The 15,498-nt window shown below is 48.7% G+C and overlaps 1 protein-coding gene across 2 annotated transcripts in view; it reads right to left on the bottom strand.

Annotated features, from left to right (window-relative positions):
* The window catches only part of CDCP1 (CUB domain containing protein 1), a 55,213-nt gene extending 39,924 nt beyond the window's left edge, over window positions 1-15,289 (bottom strand). For both annotated transcript variants that reach the window (XM_036095866.2, XM_036095868.2), the window contains exon 1: window positions 14,834-15,289. In XM_036095866.2, coding sequence (XP_035951759.1) covers window positions 14,834-14,915 — 82 coding nt within the window. In that variant the 5' untranslated portion in view covers window positions 14,916-15,289. The remainder of the gene's footprint in view (window positions 1-14,833) is intronic.
* Window positions 15,290-15,498: the final 209 nt, after the last annotated feature.

The following is a 15,498-nucleotide window of genomic DNA, read 5'->3' as shown; positions in this document are numbered from 1 at the left end:
ACCTCATTGTATTTACTGTAAAACTTGAGTGTCCACACGCTGGAAGGTGACGGGGAGAGGGGTGGAGAAGTGCATCAGAGGGAAGCTCATGCCGTGGTCGAGAGAGCTCATGGCTGGTCATCTCACCTGGCCCTCTGGGCAGAGCGAGAGCAAAAAGAGGGTCCTCAGATGAAAACCAGACATCAGGGAGAGAGCCAGTGGGAAGCCTGGCCTTAACACCCCAAGAGTCCAGAAGTGCTAGGCTGTGTAGGGGCTGGCCAAAGCTGGGGGCTGGTGGGAGGTGGCCTCTGGGAATGATGGCCATAACCTACCACCCCGACGTGTTCGGCATCTGCCACGTGCCAGGTACTTCCTATACATATCCTTTAGGTAAACTGTTCACATTCACAGCTGGAAGATGCACGGCTGAGATCCAAACCCAGGACTGCCTGACTCCAAAGCCCACACATGGTTGCTGCTCCAAGATGTCCACCCTCAAGGTCACGGGCTGCTGGGCAGCCGGGGCCCAAGCGTTTGCCCCAACCGCAGCTAGGGAGGGACCCGCTTCAGTGTGTAGCACTCAACACCAACGCAGAGAGAAGGATCCTGTTTGCTTTTCCAACACCCACTCTGAATACCAACGCTGCCCTTTGCCCTAGTGCAGACAGAGGCCCCTGTGACGGTACACTATGTTCGGTAGGGAGGCAGGAGCCTAGCCGTCCAAAACAAGCCTGTTTGCCTAGTTTGAGCCCCTCTCTTGGCCTGTCATCTTGCCCCCCTCAGAGCCCTGATCCCAACTCTCCTCATGAACGACAAGTCCTGGGCAAGGGATAATGTCCGCTCCTGCTGTCATCTCTGACGTCTCCCCCCGCTCCTTCCCTACCTTCGTTCCTGATACTCTGTCTGGAGGATGACCACCGGCTGACTCACCCCTCACTCCAGACTTGCCACAACCAGAAGGACAGACGGCAGCATTTGCAGCCAGGGGATCAGCCTTCACCAAGTGGCGGCTGAGAGAGGGGTGAAATGGGCCTTTGGGGGGCCTTAGGGCTGCCAGTTTCTTAACTGCAAAGACCCAAACTCTTGGTTACTCGGGGGGACATAACCGGGGAGGGTGGGTGTATCACCTTCGCAGGAGCCAAGACAGCCAACTGTTTGAATCTCTTGTTTTAGGGATTAGGGATCAGTACCTCTTGCTGTTATCGATGTTTCCAGCATTCTTAAAGGGCAGGGGGTGTCAACCCACACAGCCTGGCTCGGACAATAAGTCTCCGAATGAAGCTCTCTCAAATGACCACAGGCCAGGTCAACAAAGTGATTTCTCTGGCAAACCCAGGGTAAAACAGGTCAGCAAAGGAAGGCTGCACACTTCAGGAAATCTTTGGGGCCAGACAGACACATGCTTTCCTCACCCACAGGGGGGCTAGGACAGTTCCCAAGAGGTGTTATGTCAATGAGGAGGGCCATTATAGAATACGTTACATTAGAGCATGGTGATTATGGGAGGTGTTATGTCAACAAGATCAACCATTATGGAAGATGTCTCATCACTGAGGAGGGCCACTAGAGAAGAACGGTTGTTACGGAAGGTGTTATGTCCATGAGGATGGATGTTGCAGAAGATATTGACATGGAAGGTCTTAAATCAACAAGAATGGATATTATAGGGGTTCAACCATCATGGAACAAATTCCATCAACAAGGATGGTCATATTGGCACCTGGACGGTGCCAGTATTGGGACTAGCCAGTGATCTCAAGGTCATTAGGCTAAAAATTCAGGGAGATAAAAAACAAGGTTGAGGGACCAAGAATGCTGAGATGAGGGTTTTGAGGAGCCTCGCCCCAAAGCACATCGTGTTGGCAGGTGGAAGAAAACAGCAGATGGTTATTCCTGAAAGGGACAGAAGAGACTGTAGTTCAGAGCACTTTCCTTTTCATGAACCACATTCCTTCCTTACAGCAGGAGTTGGTCCTACTGCCAAGTGCTATTAACAAGGAAAGAAGAGGAGGATGGGAACAAAACCAGCTAGAAAATCCCAGAGCAATGAGGCATTTAATCCTCATTCAACTACGTTCTGTTTTGCTCCTATAGCTGGGTCTCCAGTTATAAATCATATATTGAAGGATCATTATTTTTTAAAAGTTTTTATTTAAATTCCGGTTAGTTAACATACAGTGTAATATTAGTTTCAGGTGTACAATATAGTGATTCAACACTTTCATACGATACCCCGTGCTCATCACAAGTGCGCTCCTTAATCCCCATCACCTATTTCCCCCATCCCCCATCCACCTCCCCTCTGGTAACCAGCAGTTTATTCTCTCTCTTGGTTTATCTCTCTCTCCCCCTGCCTTTGGCTTGCTTGTTTTGTTTCTTAAATTCCACATATGAGTGCAATCATATGGTATTTGTCTTTCTCTGATTGACTTATTTCACTCAGCGTAGTATTCTCTAGCTCCATCAATGTTGTTGCAAATGGCAAGATTTCATTCATTTTTATGACTAATATTCCATTGTGTGCGTGCGCATGTGTGTGTATGATATCTATGTATCATATATCGATAAATAAGATGTAGTATAAATATGTATATGTGTATATGTATATACCACATCTTCTTTACCCATTCATCAATCGATGGATACTTGAGCTGCTTCCATAATTTGGCTGTTGTAGATTATGCTGCTATAAACATCAAGGTGCATGTATCCCTTTGAATTAGTACTTTTGTATTCTTTGGGTAAATACCTAGTAGTATGATTGCTGGATCCTAGGGTAGTTCTATTTTTAACATTTTGAGGAACCTCCATACTGTTTTCCAGAGCAGCTGCACCAGTTTGCATTCCCAGCAGTGCAAGAGGGCTCCCCTTTCTCCACAACCTCGCCAACACCTTTTGTTTCTTGTGTTGTTGATTTTAGCCATTCTGACAGGTGTGAGGTGATATCTCATTGTGGTTTTGATTTGCATTTCCCTGATGATGAGGGATGCTGAGCATCTTTTTGTGTTGGCCATCTGGAGTTGAAGGATCATCTTTAATTACATTTTTCCAGATAGTGGATCACTTAGCAAGTTGTCTTTTCAGAGATGGTGGGAAAATGCTCTGGAAATATCAGAACAACACTGTGGGATTATTGGTAATGAATGACAGAGCCACATTTCCACCCCAGAGTCAACCTCATGGTTTGTTACAATGTCCCACAGACATCAGACACCAGGAGAACACCTTGTCCTCCTTCTTCTCTTTTCCTGCCTACGAAAAAGCTAGTCTCCATCATCCCCGACCTTTACTGCAGTTTTTATACATATATCTTTTAAGTGTATTTATCACATTGGACAGTGTCTCAAACTCATGCGTCTGGGGCCCAAGCAGGCAATGTAAACGAGAAAGGCCAACATAGGGTATTTGCTGAATCAGAAGTGCATACTTTACTAAATACATTGTAATTCAGCTTTTTTTTTCAAAACACACCAAACAGAACTGGGTTGAGGCCTCTATGCCTCTAATTTGTAGCCCTCAGTATACATGTTTGAATCCCTTCTGGATGGTGAGTCCCTGGAGAGCAAGGGACTGGGGTTTCCTACCTCTGTATGTTGACCGTCTAGCACAGAGGGCCTCCAAGATCTGTGGAATGGATGGGATTTATTACCTAATGGCTTAAGACTGCGCTAGATCTTTCAAAGACTTCCTAGCCAAAAATCAAATTCTCTAGGCCTGCTCAGTGCTAGGCTCTAAGAGTGGATAGGGGGGAGAAATGCAGCAATTTGCTCTTCAAGAAAATTACTCCACGTGGAGAAGGCAGCTTTGGTCATGAGTTCCCCAATTCCTACTGACTTGATCCTTCTACTCCGTTCCTTCTACACAACCAAATTCTTGCAGGAAGCAACTGTCGACTTTTTGAAGACAGTATTTACATTCACAAAATCTGTTTTTTAACAAAAGTATTGATTGCTATCTTTAAACCTGGCTTTGAATTTTTTTTTTTTTTTTAATTTAAGACTATTTTTAAGGCAAAACTTTGGTGCTAGAAGGCAAAAGGCAAATCAATGGTTGCCTGGGGATTGACTGCAAAGGGGTCTGGAGGAACTTTGCAGGGTGGTGGGACTGTTGAATCATGCATTTGACAAGACTCATTGAATAGTGCCATTGAGATTGGTGAACCTTGTGCTCTGTATATTATAGTGTAATAGAGCTGAAAAATATATTTTACACTTAGATAAATAAATGAAGCACAAAGTAAAAAAAAAAGAGTTTTGATCAGTAAAAAGTCTTGCTTTTATCTTGCATCTGGGGGTTTTGTCAGGGGCAACCAGTGATGTCTGCTTCTTGTGTGTCCTCACACAGGTACTCTCTGAATATGTAAGTATATATCTATACGCCACGCTGACTTTATTTCAGTTCCTTTTGCCAACAGGCAACGCGCTATACTCACTGTTCTGAACTTTACGCTTTCCCGTCTGTAATATATCTTGGGGGTCACTCCACATCAGTACACTGAAAGACACCCAATTGCCTTAAATGGCTATGTAGCATTCTGCTGTTGGGATGTATCATCATCTACTTAACCAGGCTTTTAATGAAGGACATTTGGGTTGTTTCCAGTCTCCAACTACCAGGACAAGGAGCAGAAGATGCTTATCTAGAGCTTCCAGGTGCCAGTGGGACACACCTTCCTTGGGCCCCAGGTCCCTGGCTAGAACTTGTATTGTATTCCCCACACAGGCACAGACCTGGGAGGCTGGAAGATTTGGATGGCAGTGTTCGGCTGCATTGGGTGGTGATGGGCTTCTGTAAGATGACCCAAGCACTGTTTATAATTTGAAAAACGTCTTCTGTGTTCTGACAAGTTGAGAACTTGCTCGCCACAGATTTAGCCCAAGGCTGAAGTGCCTGATAAGATTGTCAGCAACTTCTAGGCCGGTTGGGTAATCCTTCTTTGTCTCTCAGGGCGGGGAGTGGGGGGGTAGGATTAAAGGCAGGGGTCCAGCTCTGTTTCCACGGCTTGGCACATTCCAGCTTAGGGTCGGTGTATGATACCTGCTCACAAGAATACTATAACCCTCAGAAGCCTACTGGGGTGTTCTCATTCATTTCGCAGAGAAATTGGGCATGGCATTAAAGTTATATAAAACTGGTCTCGTCAGTTTCTTGGCTAACAGAAAACGTGTGTGTGTGTGTGTGTGTGTGTAGGTACTCACTTGCAAACAATTTTAAAAAACTTGTTCTAGTGTCATTGAGAATGACTTCTTGCCATTTTTTAAAAGATTTTATTCACTTACTTGAGAGAGAGTGAGAGAGAGAACATGAGAGAGCACGAGTGGGGTGGGGGGATGCAGAGGGAGAAGCAGACTCCCCGCTGAGCAGGGAGCCTGACATGGGGCTCGATCCCAGGATCCTGGGATCATGACCTGAACTGAAGGTAGACGCTTAACCGACTGAGCCACCCAGGCACCCCGACTTCTTGCCATTTTTAATCCAGCAGCTTCATTTCTAGGAACTTCCCACGAGATGTCCTCACACCTGCCCAAAGTCACCTGCACGGGGACAGTAACTGAAGCACAGCGTGTGGTAGCAGAGGCCGGAGAACAACCTCTGTCTCCCACGAGCAACCTGGTTATGCACACCATGGCCTGGCAGCTCCATCCAGACCGTCTGCTCTTGAAAATCTCCAAGTTCTTCGTGGGCTCAACTCAAATAATCAAAGAAATAGCAATTCTCATTAACTGAGGAATCTGTTCTCGGCCAGACCGGGTACTGAGTGGTTTACAGACGTGATTTCATACAGACCTCCAGCTACCCATGAGGTGCTACCATGTCCCCATTTGGAACTGAGGACACTGAGTCCTCGGGAGGCTAAGTAACTAGCCCAAGCCGCCTAGTTAAGAGTTGGGGGAGTCAGGACTTGAACCAAGCTCTGCCCTATCCCAATGCTTGTCTGAATGAGATTGCTTCCAAAAAGCTAGCAGGTAACCGTGAGCCCAGTTAGACCTCTGGCTCAACTCCTTCCATTTCTCTGCTCCCCCCCTCCCTGGCACTCAGCAGGGAGGATAGCCCATCACCACTGCTGAATCTTCCCGAAGACAGTGTTCCCAGCTGCCCGAGGCCTCCAGCGGGAGCAGAGGCATACCGCTGTGCCTCCCTCCATGCTGCTGGCTCTTGGCCTCTCCCCCACCGTGGCGTGCCACTCTGCGTAAGAGCCAGACGTCTGTCTGGGTCCAGGAGATGCCCCGAGCCCTTCACACTCAGGGGCTTTATCTCTGCAGCCCTTATGGCGTCCCCGGACCTCTCACTAAACATCTGCGAGTTGTTTTCAGGCTCAACGCTGCTTTAGCCAAACATTTTTGTTTGAAACAGCCTGATGTTCCTGCCCCCAGATCAGTAGTGGAAGATAAGGCATCTGTTTGGATGGATCGGCGTGTGCAGGACGGACACCATCCTTGCCCGGCTCCCAGCTGGACCACATATCGTCAAGGGCTACAGAAAGCTCCTCAGGGCTCCAAGCATTGTGTGGCATCGTGCGTGGCCATGTGGTGGACCCCACCCCCAAAACGACAGTTTAACTTAAACTCCACGTAATTTGGGGCCTCATTAGACTTTGATGAAACTCATTTCTGGAGACTTTTATCATCCCAGAGGCAGCAGATTGGTACTTCATGTTTTTGCAGAAATGGCACATTTTACCCAGAATCTTCTGGTCTTCTGTCATGGAGGGTCAGAAGTATCGGCATTTCACTTAAAACTTAAAGAAAGCTACATTGTCTGTGCTTATGGAACAGTTTTAATTTGTTCTTTCGAGATATTTCCCAACTCATTACTTAAAGATGCTCCCACTCTGAAGTGAGGCGTTTACTGGTGTTGGAGTCATATTGCTGAGTTGTGTTGGCATCAGGCAGCATGGACGGCTGGTCCGAGAGGACAGCCCCTCCCCAGCAAAGTCAGACCAGCCAGGCTCTCACTGGTGCCCTGGTCTTGGGCTCCTCTGCTCAGGAGAGACTTGAGAAGCGCCGATTATTTTTTTAAGTCCAGTAGTTGAAGAAAGAACTTTTCATTTCATACAAGTTGTAAAGCAAATGTCTGTAAGGCAAAATCTGATTTTCTATCGTGTTCTCTCACAGATTCAGCATCACTATTTAGAGAAAACCAAACCAAACCATGCCAACCCGGTCAGGATGCTGCGGGGCAATGTGGCTCAAATGGGGGAGATCACGCAGGACAATACAGAGTCCTTGTCATGATCGTTCCTGCCACCAAGAAACTGTCCTCCACACAGGGGGCTCTGCTGAGCCACCCTGCAAGGCCACGTGCTTGCGGTGGGACTTCCTTCCTTCTAGCCTCTTTTCCTGAGCTCATGTGAGATACAGACAGAAAGAGAGCAAGATGACAAGAGTCGCGCTGCACACTTGAACATGCACACCAGCCACTAAGCTCACGGGCATTGGATATGAATCTGCCTGAGCTGTTCCCCTAGCTCAGGGGTCTCCAGGAGGCCCACAGATCAGCTTTGGTTTAAAATCAGCTCATAAAACATGAGGGCTGGTGCTTCCTCTGCATGGTCCAAGCCCCTACATTAAAGATTGGAAAAACCGAGGCCCAGAGAGGCAAGGCAACTTTCCCACGTCCTAAAGCTCATGGTTGACAAGACTTGAGGTTACCACCACGTGTCTTGACTGTTAAGTCTGGTGCTCTGCCCACTACGCCCAGTGCCTTGCCAACTGGACAATACTAACTTCTTCCAGGGTTACATCTAGACTACATTTCAGTCTCCCTTTCAGTGGGATGGGGCCATGCCACTGAGTTTTAGCCAAGAGAATGGCAGCACAAATGATTTGAAATGACTCCTATGCTCGGGCCATAAAAACCTCCCATGTGAGCCCCTTTGTGTTCTTCTGTCTTCTGTCAGTTTGATGTGGATGACCACACATTGAAGATGGCAGAGCAAGAAGGCGGAAGGAGCCTGGGTCCTCATCACTGCTTGGAGGGGATCCCCTGTTTGGGAGCTTATATAAGCATGAAATACGCATCTGTTGTGTTTGAGCCATGACCCACATTTGAGTCTGTGTGTTATAGCAGCTTAGAGTGTGTTACACCTTAACCATGAGACTCACCTATGTAAAAAGTCAGTAAGAACAAATGACTCCTCAATGTCAACGTGAGGTGCTACCAGAACCATGCCTGGCCTCAGTCTTCCTGACCCCCAGGACTCTGGGCACACTGAGCACTTAGCCAAAAGTAAATATTTAAAAGGAAATTCGAAACGTTTCTCTCGCCTAAAATGTATGGTTAGTTTCAACTGGAAAGATGAAAGGAAGGAGTAAACCGCAGTGTGGGGAGGTGCAGAGCCTGCACTCTGAAACGGGTCTGCCCGGATTCACAGATAAGCGCCACCACTCATTAGCTGTGACCTTGGGCAAGTTGTCTCACTTCTGTCACTCACTTTGCTCCATTTGTTCTTTGTTACTTTCTGTACAAATCCTTTGACCCAGTAATTCCCTCCTCCAGGAATTTTCACCCACAGGTAAACTTGCCTATATGCCTAATGAAGTCAACTGCAAATATGGTCACTGAGGCTCTGTTTATAAAAATAAAAGACCAGGGTGCCTGGCTGGCTCAGTGGGTTAAGGGTCTGACTTTGGCTCAGGTCACGATCTCAGGGTCCTGGAATCGAGCCCTGCATTAGGCTCCTTGCTCAGAGGGGAGCTTGCTTCTCCCTCTCCCTCTGCCCCTCCTCCTGCTCATGCTCTCTCTCTCACTCTCAAATAAATCAGTAAAATCTTATAAAAATAAAATAAAATAAATAAAGACAAAAGACTGGAAACAATCCAGTCTGGTACAGGGCTGGTGAAATGTAACATGTTGTGCCCACAGCAAGGAATATTATGCAGCTGTCAAAAAGAATGACAGCCCCCATATGTTCCAATCTGGAGTGAGCACAAGATGGACAAAATCACAAAAAGTGAACAAAATCAAGACACGTGTGAGAAACATCCTATCCTGTATACTATGGTTATGCTCCTGCTGTGTAAAGAAGGAAGGTACATACATTTATAAACTTGTACATGTGTAGAACAGCTCAGGAACAATGCACAAGAAACCATGGCTGCCTCTGGGAGAAAACCTGGGGTCAGAGGTGGATGGGGGCATGCTTCCTCCCACACACCCTTTCCTACTCTTTGAATTTTTGTTACCGCGTCCAGGTGTTTTCGAAGCACAGTCTTGAAATACTTTGACTATTAAAAGCACATACACATCCCCAGAACAAATATGAGCACAGCACTCAGTAAGCGTTGCTTGTTTTGTTTTAAATGAAAGGACATGTTTGGAGCATAGACATTGTCTCTGAGAGGACTAGCAAACGTGGTCATCAGGAGTCCCACTGTGCACAGGGGTTATTACTGGGCACTGGTGACAGGAGCTGGGCTCTCTGGTCAGGCTACCTGGGCCGCCACCTTAGCATCACTCCCTACCAGCTGGGTAACCCTGGGCAAGTGACTTCACCTCTCTGTGCCCCTCAACACAGGGGTCTTCATGGGGGTACTTGCTTAAGGATGGACAGGTAAAAGGCTAGCAGGTTTCCGCAAGGACACCTCCTCAATTTACATTTTCTTAGGAGAAAGCAGCTTAGTTTTTATTTATTTTATTTTATTTTTAAAAAGATTTTATTAATTTATTTGACAGAGAGAGAGAGAGCACAAGCAGGAGATGCAGCAGAGGGAGAGGGAGAAGCAGGCTCTCCGCTGAGCAGGGAGCCCGATGTAGGGCTCGATCCCAGGACCCTGGGATCATGACTTGAGCCGAAGGCAGCTGCCCAGCGTACTGAGCCACCCAGGCGCCCCTAGCTTAGTTTTTATGACTCAAACCTTGTTTCATCTATCATAGTTCTTTCCGGAGGAAAGGGAGGAAACAGGAATATTTACAGCTCCAAACATAACACAACATTTTAAACAAAATAATACTCAGAAGGTCTCGACTTACATTGCAAATACAAATAGGTGGAGTGTCAGGATCTGATGGAGATGCCCCGAGTGTCAACAAGTGGGGGTTCAGCAAGTTACTACACACAAAGCAGCTGTCCGCCAAGAACCACATAAACGGTTTGGCAATCTGGAAGTGACGTCTTATGTATTTTACACTGAATAGAATCGGTTAATTACAGATGAGTGTCTTTCTGTGTTTATGCTTTTGGAAACAGTTGGGGCTTTGGGTTGTTACAGTTCTTCCCATATGAAATAATGAGACGTACGGCATCAGTTTTTGTTTCATGCAGAATGTCTGGTTTTAAAGAATGAATTAGGGGCACCTGGGTGGCTCAGTCGTTAGGCATCTGCCTTTGGCTCAGGTCATGATCCCAGAGTCCTGGGATCGAGCCCTGCGTCAGGCTCCCTGCTCCACAGGGAGCCTGCTTCTCCCTCTGTCTCTGCCTCCCTTTCTCTCTTTCTGTCTCTCATGAATAAATAAATAAAATCTTAAAAAAAATTTAAAGAATGAATTACTGATGGTGAGACATGCTTACATATAAAATACTCAGAAGAGTGGCTGGTCCAGAGCAGATGCTCCATATGTGTTAGCTATGACAAGAAGTAGTTAGTGTTTTTAAAAAATGATGTACTGAATACAAATTCAAGGCTACAAGGGGGTGAGGTAGGAAACTTGGCTCTCCTGGCCTGGTTGTCAAGAACGTTGCCAGCTGCCTGGGAGAAGGTGAAGGGCTAATTACAAGGCTGTCGGAAGTGGTTTGAAATAATTTGACTGTGGGATAATTTTTATAATTTAGAATCATAATTAAAGGGTATGAACTTTTCTTAATCAGTCAGGTGGAGAGCCTTAGCCATGGGTCTCCTATAGCAGGGGTCTTGTCATCCCCCACTGCCCCACCCACCTTGAGCTCAATCATGAAGCCCTCCAACCAGCAAACTCCACCCCCTCCCCTATCCAAACCCAAGTCAGCACTGCTGTGCAGAATCCCAGGTGAGGCTTGTGTTATAAGCAAAGGGATTCAGTTCTGGGTTTTTGTTGTTTTTTTTTTTTTAAGATTTTATTTATTTATTAGAGAGAGAGAGCATGCACAAGTTGGGGCGAGGGGCAGAGGGAGAGGGAGAAGCAGACCCCCACTGAGCAGGGAGCCTGCTACTGCGGGGTTAGATTCCAGACCCTGAGATCATAACCTGAGCCGAAGGAGGATGCTTAACTGACTGAGCCACCCAGGCGCCCCCCGGGTTGTTGTTTTTTTTTTTTTTGGTTGGTTGGTTTTTGGCCAAAAAAAAAAAAAAAATCATTGTTGGACTATTAGTACCATCTAGCTGGGGTGCTCCTAAGATTCTTAGAACACTGTTCAGACCCTACTTGCTGAACTAGAGGGAGGAAAAAACTTCTTCCCTAGATGTTACTGAAACAGTGAGGACAGCCTGCGAGTGTGGGAACCAGCTGCTTGCACATGCTGGTTGGAATGTACACCAGGACCACAGGACGAGCCCTCCACAGGGCCACGGGGAGGACGGATCCACCGCCCGAACATTTTCTCTATTCTTCATGCCAGCAATTCTATTTCCAGAGTTTTAGTCAGACAGAATCGTCAAGAAAGTGCAGAACAATACAGTGAACAAGAACACATTCTCAGATATATCCAAATGAGCTAATCCAGCTTATACTATTTTATAACCTCGACAACACAAAGATAACATCATTGTATGTCAGTATAGAATTTGTGCTATGTAATATTTTTAAAGATTTTTAAAAAAGATTTTATTTATTTGAGAGAGAGAAAGGGAGAAAGAGAGAGGGAGGGAGAGTACAGAGGGAGAGTGAGAGGGAGAAGCGACTTGCCGCTGAGCAGAGAGCCCGACTCGGGACTCGATCCCAGGACCCTGGAATCACTACCCGAGCCGAAGGCAGATGCTTAACCGACTGAGCCACCCAGGTGTCCCTGCGCTATGTAATTTTTAATGTCTTTTCACTGAACGGACCTATCAGAATTGATATAAGCAGTCCCCTATTGTCAGACATGTTCTGTTTTTTAGCAGGAAAAGTGGAAAGCAACTTAAATGTCCAATGGGACTGGTGAAAGCCATACAATGGATGGTCCCATATTTGGTTTTACACACACACACACACACACATGAAGATAAGACTGCACCAAAATGACCAAGGTGCTTTGCTCACAGATTAATTTTTTTATGTTGGTTATATTTATTACCAATTTTTCTACAATAACTATATATTACTTGAAACATTTTAATTGATGTTTTCCACTTCCTTCCCCTCCCTTGAGAGCCTGGGAGAACCCCCAGAAGAGCGTGTGTGTAGGCAGGTACAGACTTCACAGACAAAATGGCAGCATCTGAGGTGAACGCTGAGGCTGACGGGCCGGCACCAGAGCACCTCCCTACAGTCAGCAGAGCACCCCTCTCTGACCCTAAGTCATGAAGATCTGTGGGGGTGAGGAAGAATCCTCAGTCCTGCCAGTTACACATTCCAGACAACAGCCGCCAGCTCCTCATTTGAATCTGAAGAATGATTAACACACATACTCATCGAGGGTGAGTGAACACATTGTTTGATGACTGCTCACAGTTCTGGCAAAAAACAATGGCGGCAAGAATGGGGTCACTGACCCAGACTCTAGTATCTCAGCAGTTCTTAAAAAGTCACCAAGTTGAGGTTTTAACAAAGTTATGATTCCAACTTAACTAGTCCCTCACTCTTGGAAGTGGGAGGGCAGGTGGTTACATCAAACCCACCCAACACACCACACTGAGACACAAACTTCCCTTTACAGTTCAGTTCTGCAGAGATGCCAACCTCACCTTCACTCTACTGAGTCTTTGTTAACAGAGTTCAGAGATTTATTTTTTAAAAGATTTTATTTATTTATTTGACAGACAGAGAGAGAGTGAGCATGAGCAGGGGGAGGGGCAGAGGGAGAGGGAGAAGCTGGCTCCCCACTGAGCAGGGAGCCCGATGTGGGGCTCGATCTCACAACCCTGGGATCATGACCTGAGCCGAAAGCAGACGCTTAACGACTGAGCCACCCGGGCGTCCCAGCCCCCGAGTTCAGAGATTTAAAAAACAAGTTCACTGTGTCTCCATCTTTTCCGGACAGACTCCAGTAACTCTTCAAAGGCCCATACCCATTAGGCCACCCCCAAGACTTCAGGCAAAGCAGCTGTATTCTGCAACAGCTCTAACCTCCGAGACACAGTCCTCAGTTCAGGCCAGAGATGTGGCCGGACAGAGCCAGTTCTGAGGACCACAGGAAGGATTTAAGAAAGTGAGATGGGAAGTTGCTAGGCTTCCCCATACTTATACCCGAACCATGAGACACGGCTCCGAGAGTCAGGCACTTCCGGGAAGGAAGGGACTCTGCTGGAGCTACCGGGAACCAAAATGGCAGCCACCGGGTGAAATCAGATGCATTACCAGAGGCCAGTTCGGGCCAGCCTGTCATCCTTGTCATGACTAATGCCTTGATTTACGCTGTATTCTTACTGGAGGAGTTCTGGGTATCACAGACAATGCAAAACATCTCGATTCCAATTTCCATACAGCTCCCAAGTGTGATTGGACACGCATTTTTCTCACACACATTTACACACATTTTCACTCACGAAATCACTCTATTCTTAAACTTTTTTCTTCCCCAAAGGAAATCTGGAAAATTCAGTCTGACAGTGAATGAGTTCTACAGTAAATATGCATACGTGGACAAGGTTTTAAATGAAGTCTTAAAATGTTCTATGAACCCTGCAGCAACATTACCGGATACCGTTGGAGGAAGGAACAAGGAAGCTTTCCTGTGGGTTTGTAATGGTGGCGTTTGCCACAACGCCAAAGTTCAACGCACCCGCTTGGCTTTATTCCTTAACTTAATTCACACATTCTACCTACCTGCCAAATACAACCCCCGCCCTCCAGCTGCAGCAAAGAATAATCAAAGACCCAAATTGCTTCCTGGATAGCTCTTTAAAAAATCACAAAACCTGTGCTAGTTTCGGGAAAGGCCTCCAGTCAAGTTCGTACACCTGCTTATTTCTGTGTTTTGCTAGTTGCAGGACCCGCAGGGCACCTCCCCGCAGGCACCCGCAGCGCAGAGGCAGCGGGGAGGTGGCGGTCCCTCCCCACAACCGGAACTACTGGCAATTCACACACCTCTCTGGAACGCCCCCTCGCCGACCCCCTTCGGCGGCCCCAGTGCAGACTCTACCCAGAGGCGCGAGGAGCGGGACTGCAGCGCCTCCGCGGCGCGGATGCCTGGCGGCGCCGCGGATGCCTGGCGGCCTTCTCCAGCCCGGCGCTTTCATTTTCAAATTAATGTTCCCGAACTTCGGGAGAGCTAGAATGCAGCGTGCGGACCGGGACAAGGGTGATCCGGTGAGCTGTCGGGCGCCAAACCACTGTACTCTTGCGCCTTCTCCCTGGCCCAGGCGAGGAGGTAGAGGGTGGGCCAGGAGGGCATAGCTCCTTCCCCACGCCCAGCCCCGGCGCCCCCAAGCACCCGCGGGAGGCCCCCAGGGCGCCGCAGGTCCCCGGGAATTGGTCGGGGCGCGCTCTTATTTCCTCCTGCGCCGTCGGCGCGGGGCTCATCCCCCGACTGCCGGGCACCCCCGCTCCGGGGACACTCCTAGGTGCCGCGGCCTGCGCCCAGGACGAGGTCGCTCGGAACCCAGGAGGGCACGGCCACCTCGCCCAACGCCGCGCGCCCTGGAGCCGGGCGGTCCCGGGGACCCCGCGCCGTTGGTGCATCCCGACTCAGCATTCACCGCACCGGTGTCCCTCGGCTCCTCCGCACCCTTCGCCGGGACCCTGATCGCGGGCCACCAACACCACTCCGCGCCACCCGCTACCGCCGCACCGCACTCACCCGCTCCGCGCAGCAGGCGCACGGCACCCAGCAGCAGGACCCCGAGCAGCGCGATTGTGACCCCGCAGTTCTGGCCGGCCATGGCTCCGGGGCGCCTCGGCCTCGCTGGGGAAATCGGCTGTGGCCGGTGGCTCCGAGCGGCGGCCGCGGGCGCCCGAGCCTGGCACCGGCTGCGCTGCGCTCCGCCCCGGCCAGCTCACCTGCGTGCGTGCGGGCCGGCCCGAACTCCGCCCTGCGCCCGGGAGCCCGAGCTGGCCAGGCCTGACCCCTCCTTTGTCTCCACCTCCCTTCCTGCCGCAGCGCCCGCCCCTCCCTCCCAGGGTGCTGGGACTTGTCGCCACTCTCCCGGGCTAGTCTTCCCTCTCCAGCCGGACAGTGATCAAACCTTTTTGCCTACAGGCGCGACGGTCGCCCTTGGGGAAGCCGATCAGCTTTCTCTTCACTGTCCGGGCGACAAGAAAGCCCTTGTGAGCCCTATTTTGCAAGGGAATCATATTTGTGGATCACCCAAGCCCTGATTTCTCGTGGGCTCGCTCGTCTCCTACCTGATTTGGCCGCCGGGACTGTGTGTCTGCAGCCTCAGGCACTTTACCTGCAGCATTTCTTGCTTTCTTTTTTTAAAAAAAATATTTATTTATTTGACAGAGAGAGACACAGTGAGAGAG

This window comes from Halichoerus grypus, chromosome 1 (assembly GCF_964656455.1).
Source record: "Halichoerus grypus chromosome 1, mHalGry1.hap1.1, whole genome shotgun sequence".
In the NCBI taxonomy this organism is placed as follows: Eukaryota; Metazoa; Chordata; class Mammalia; order Carnivora; family Phocidae; genus Halichoerus; species Halichoerus grypus.
The sequence above is the reverse complement of the archived record's forward strand: the minus strand, read 5'-3'. Positions and strand labels throughout refer to the sequence as shown.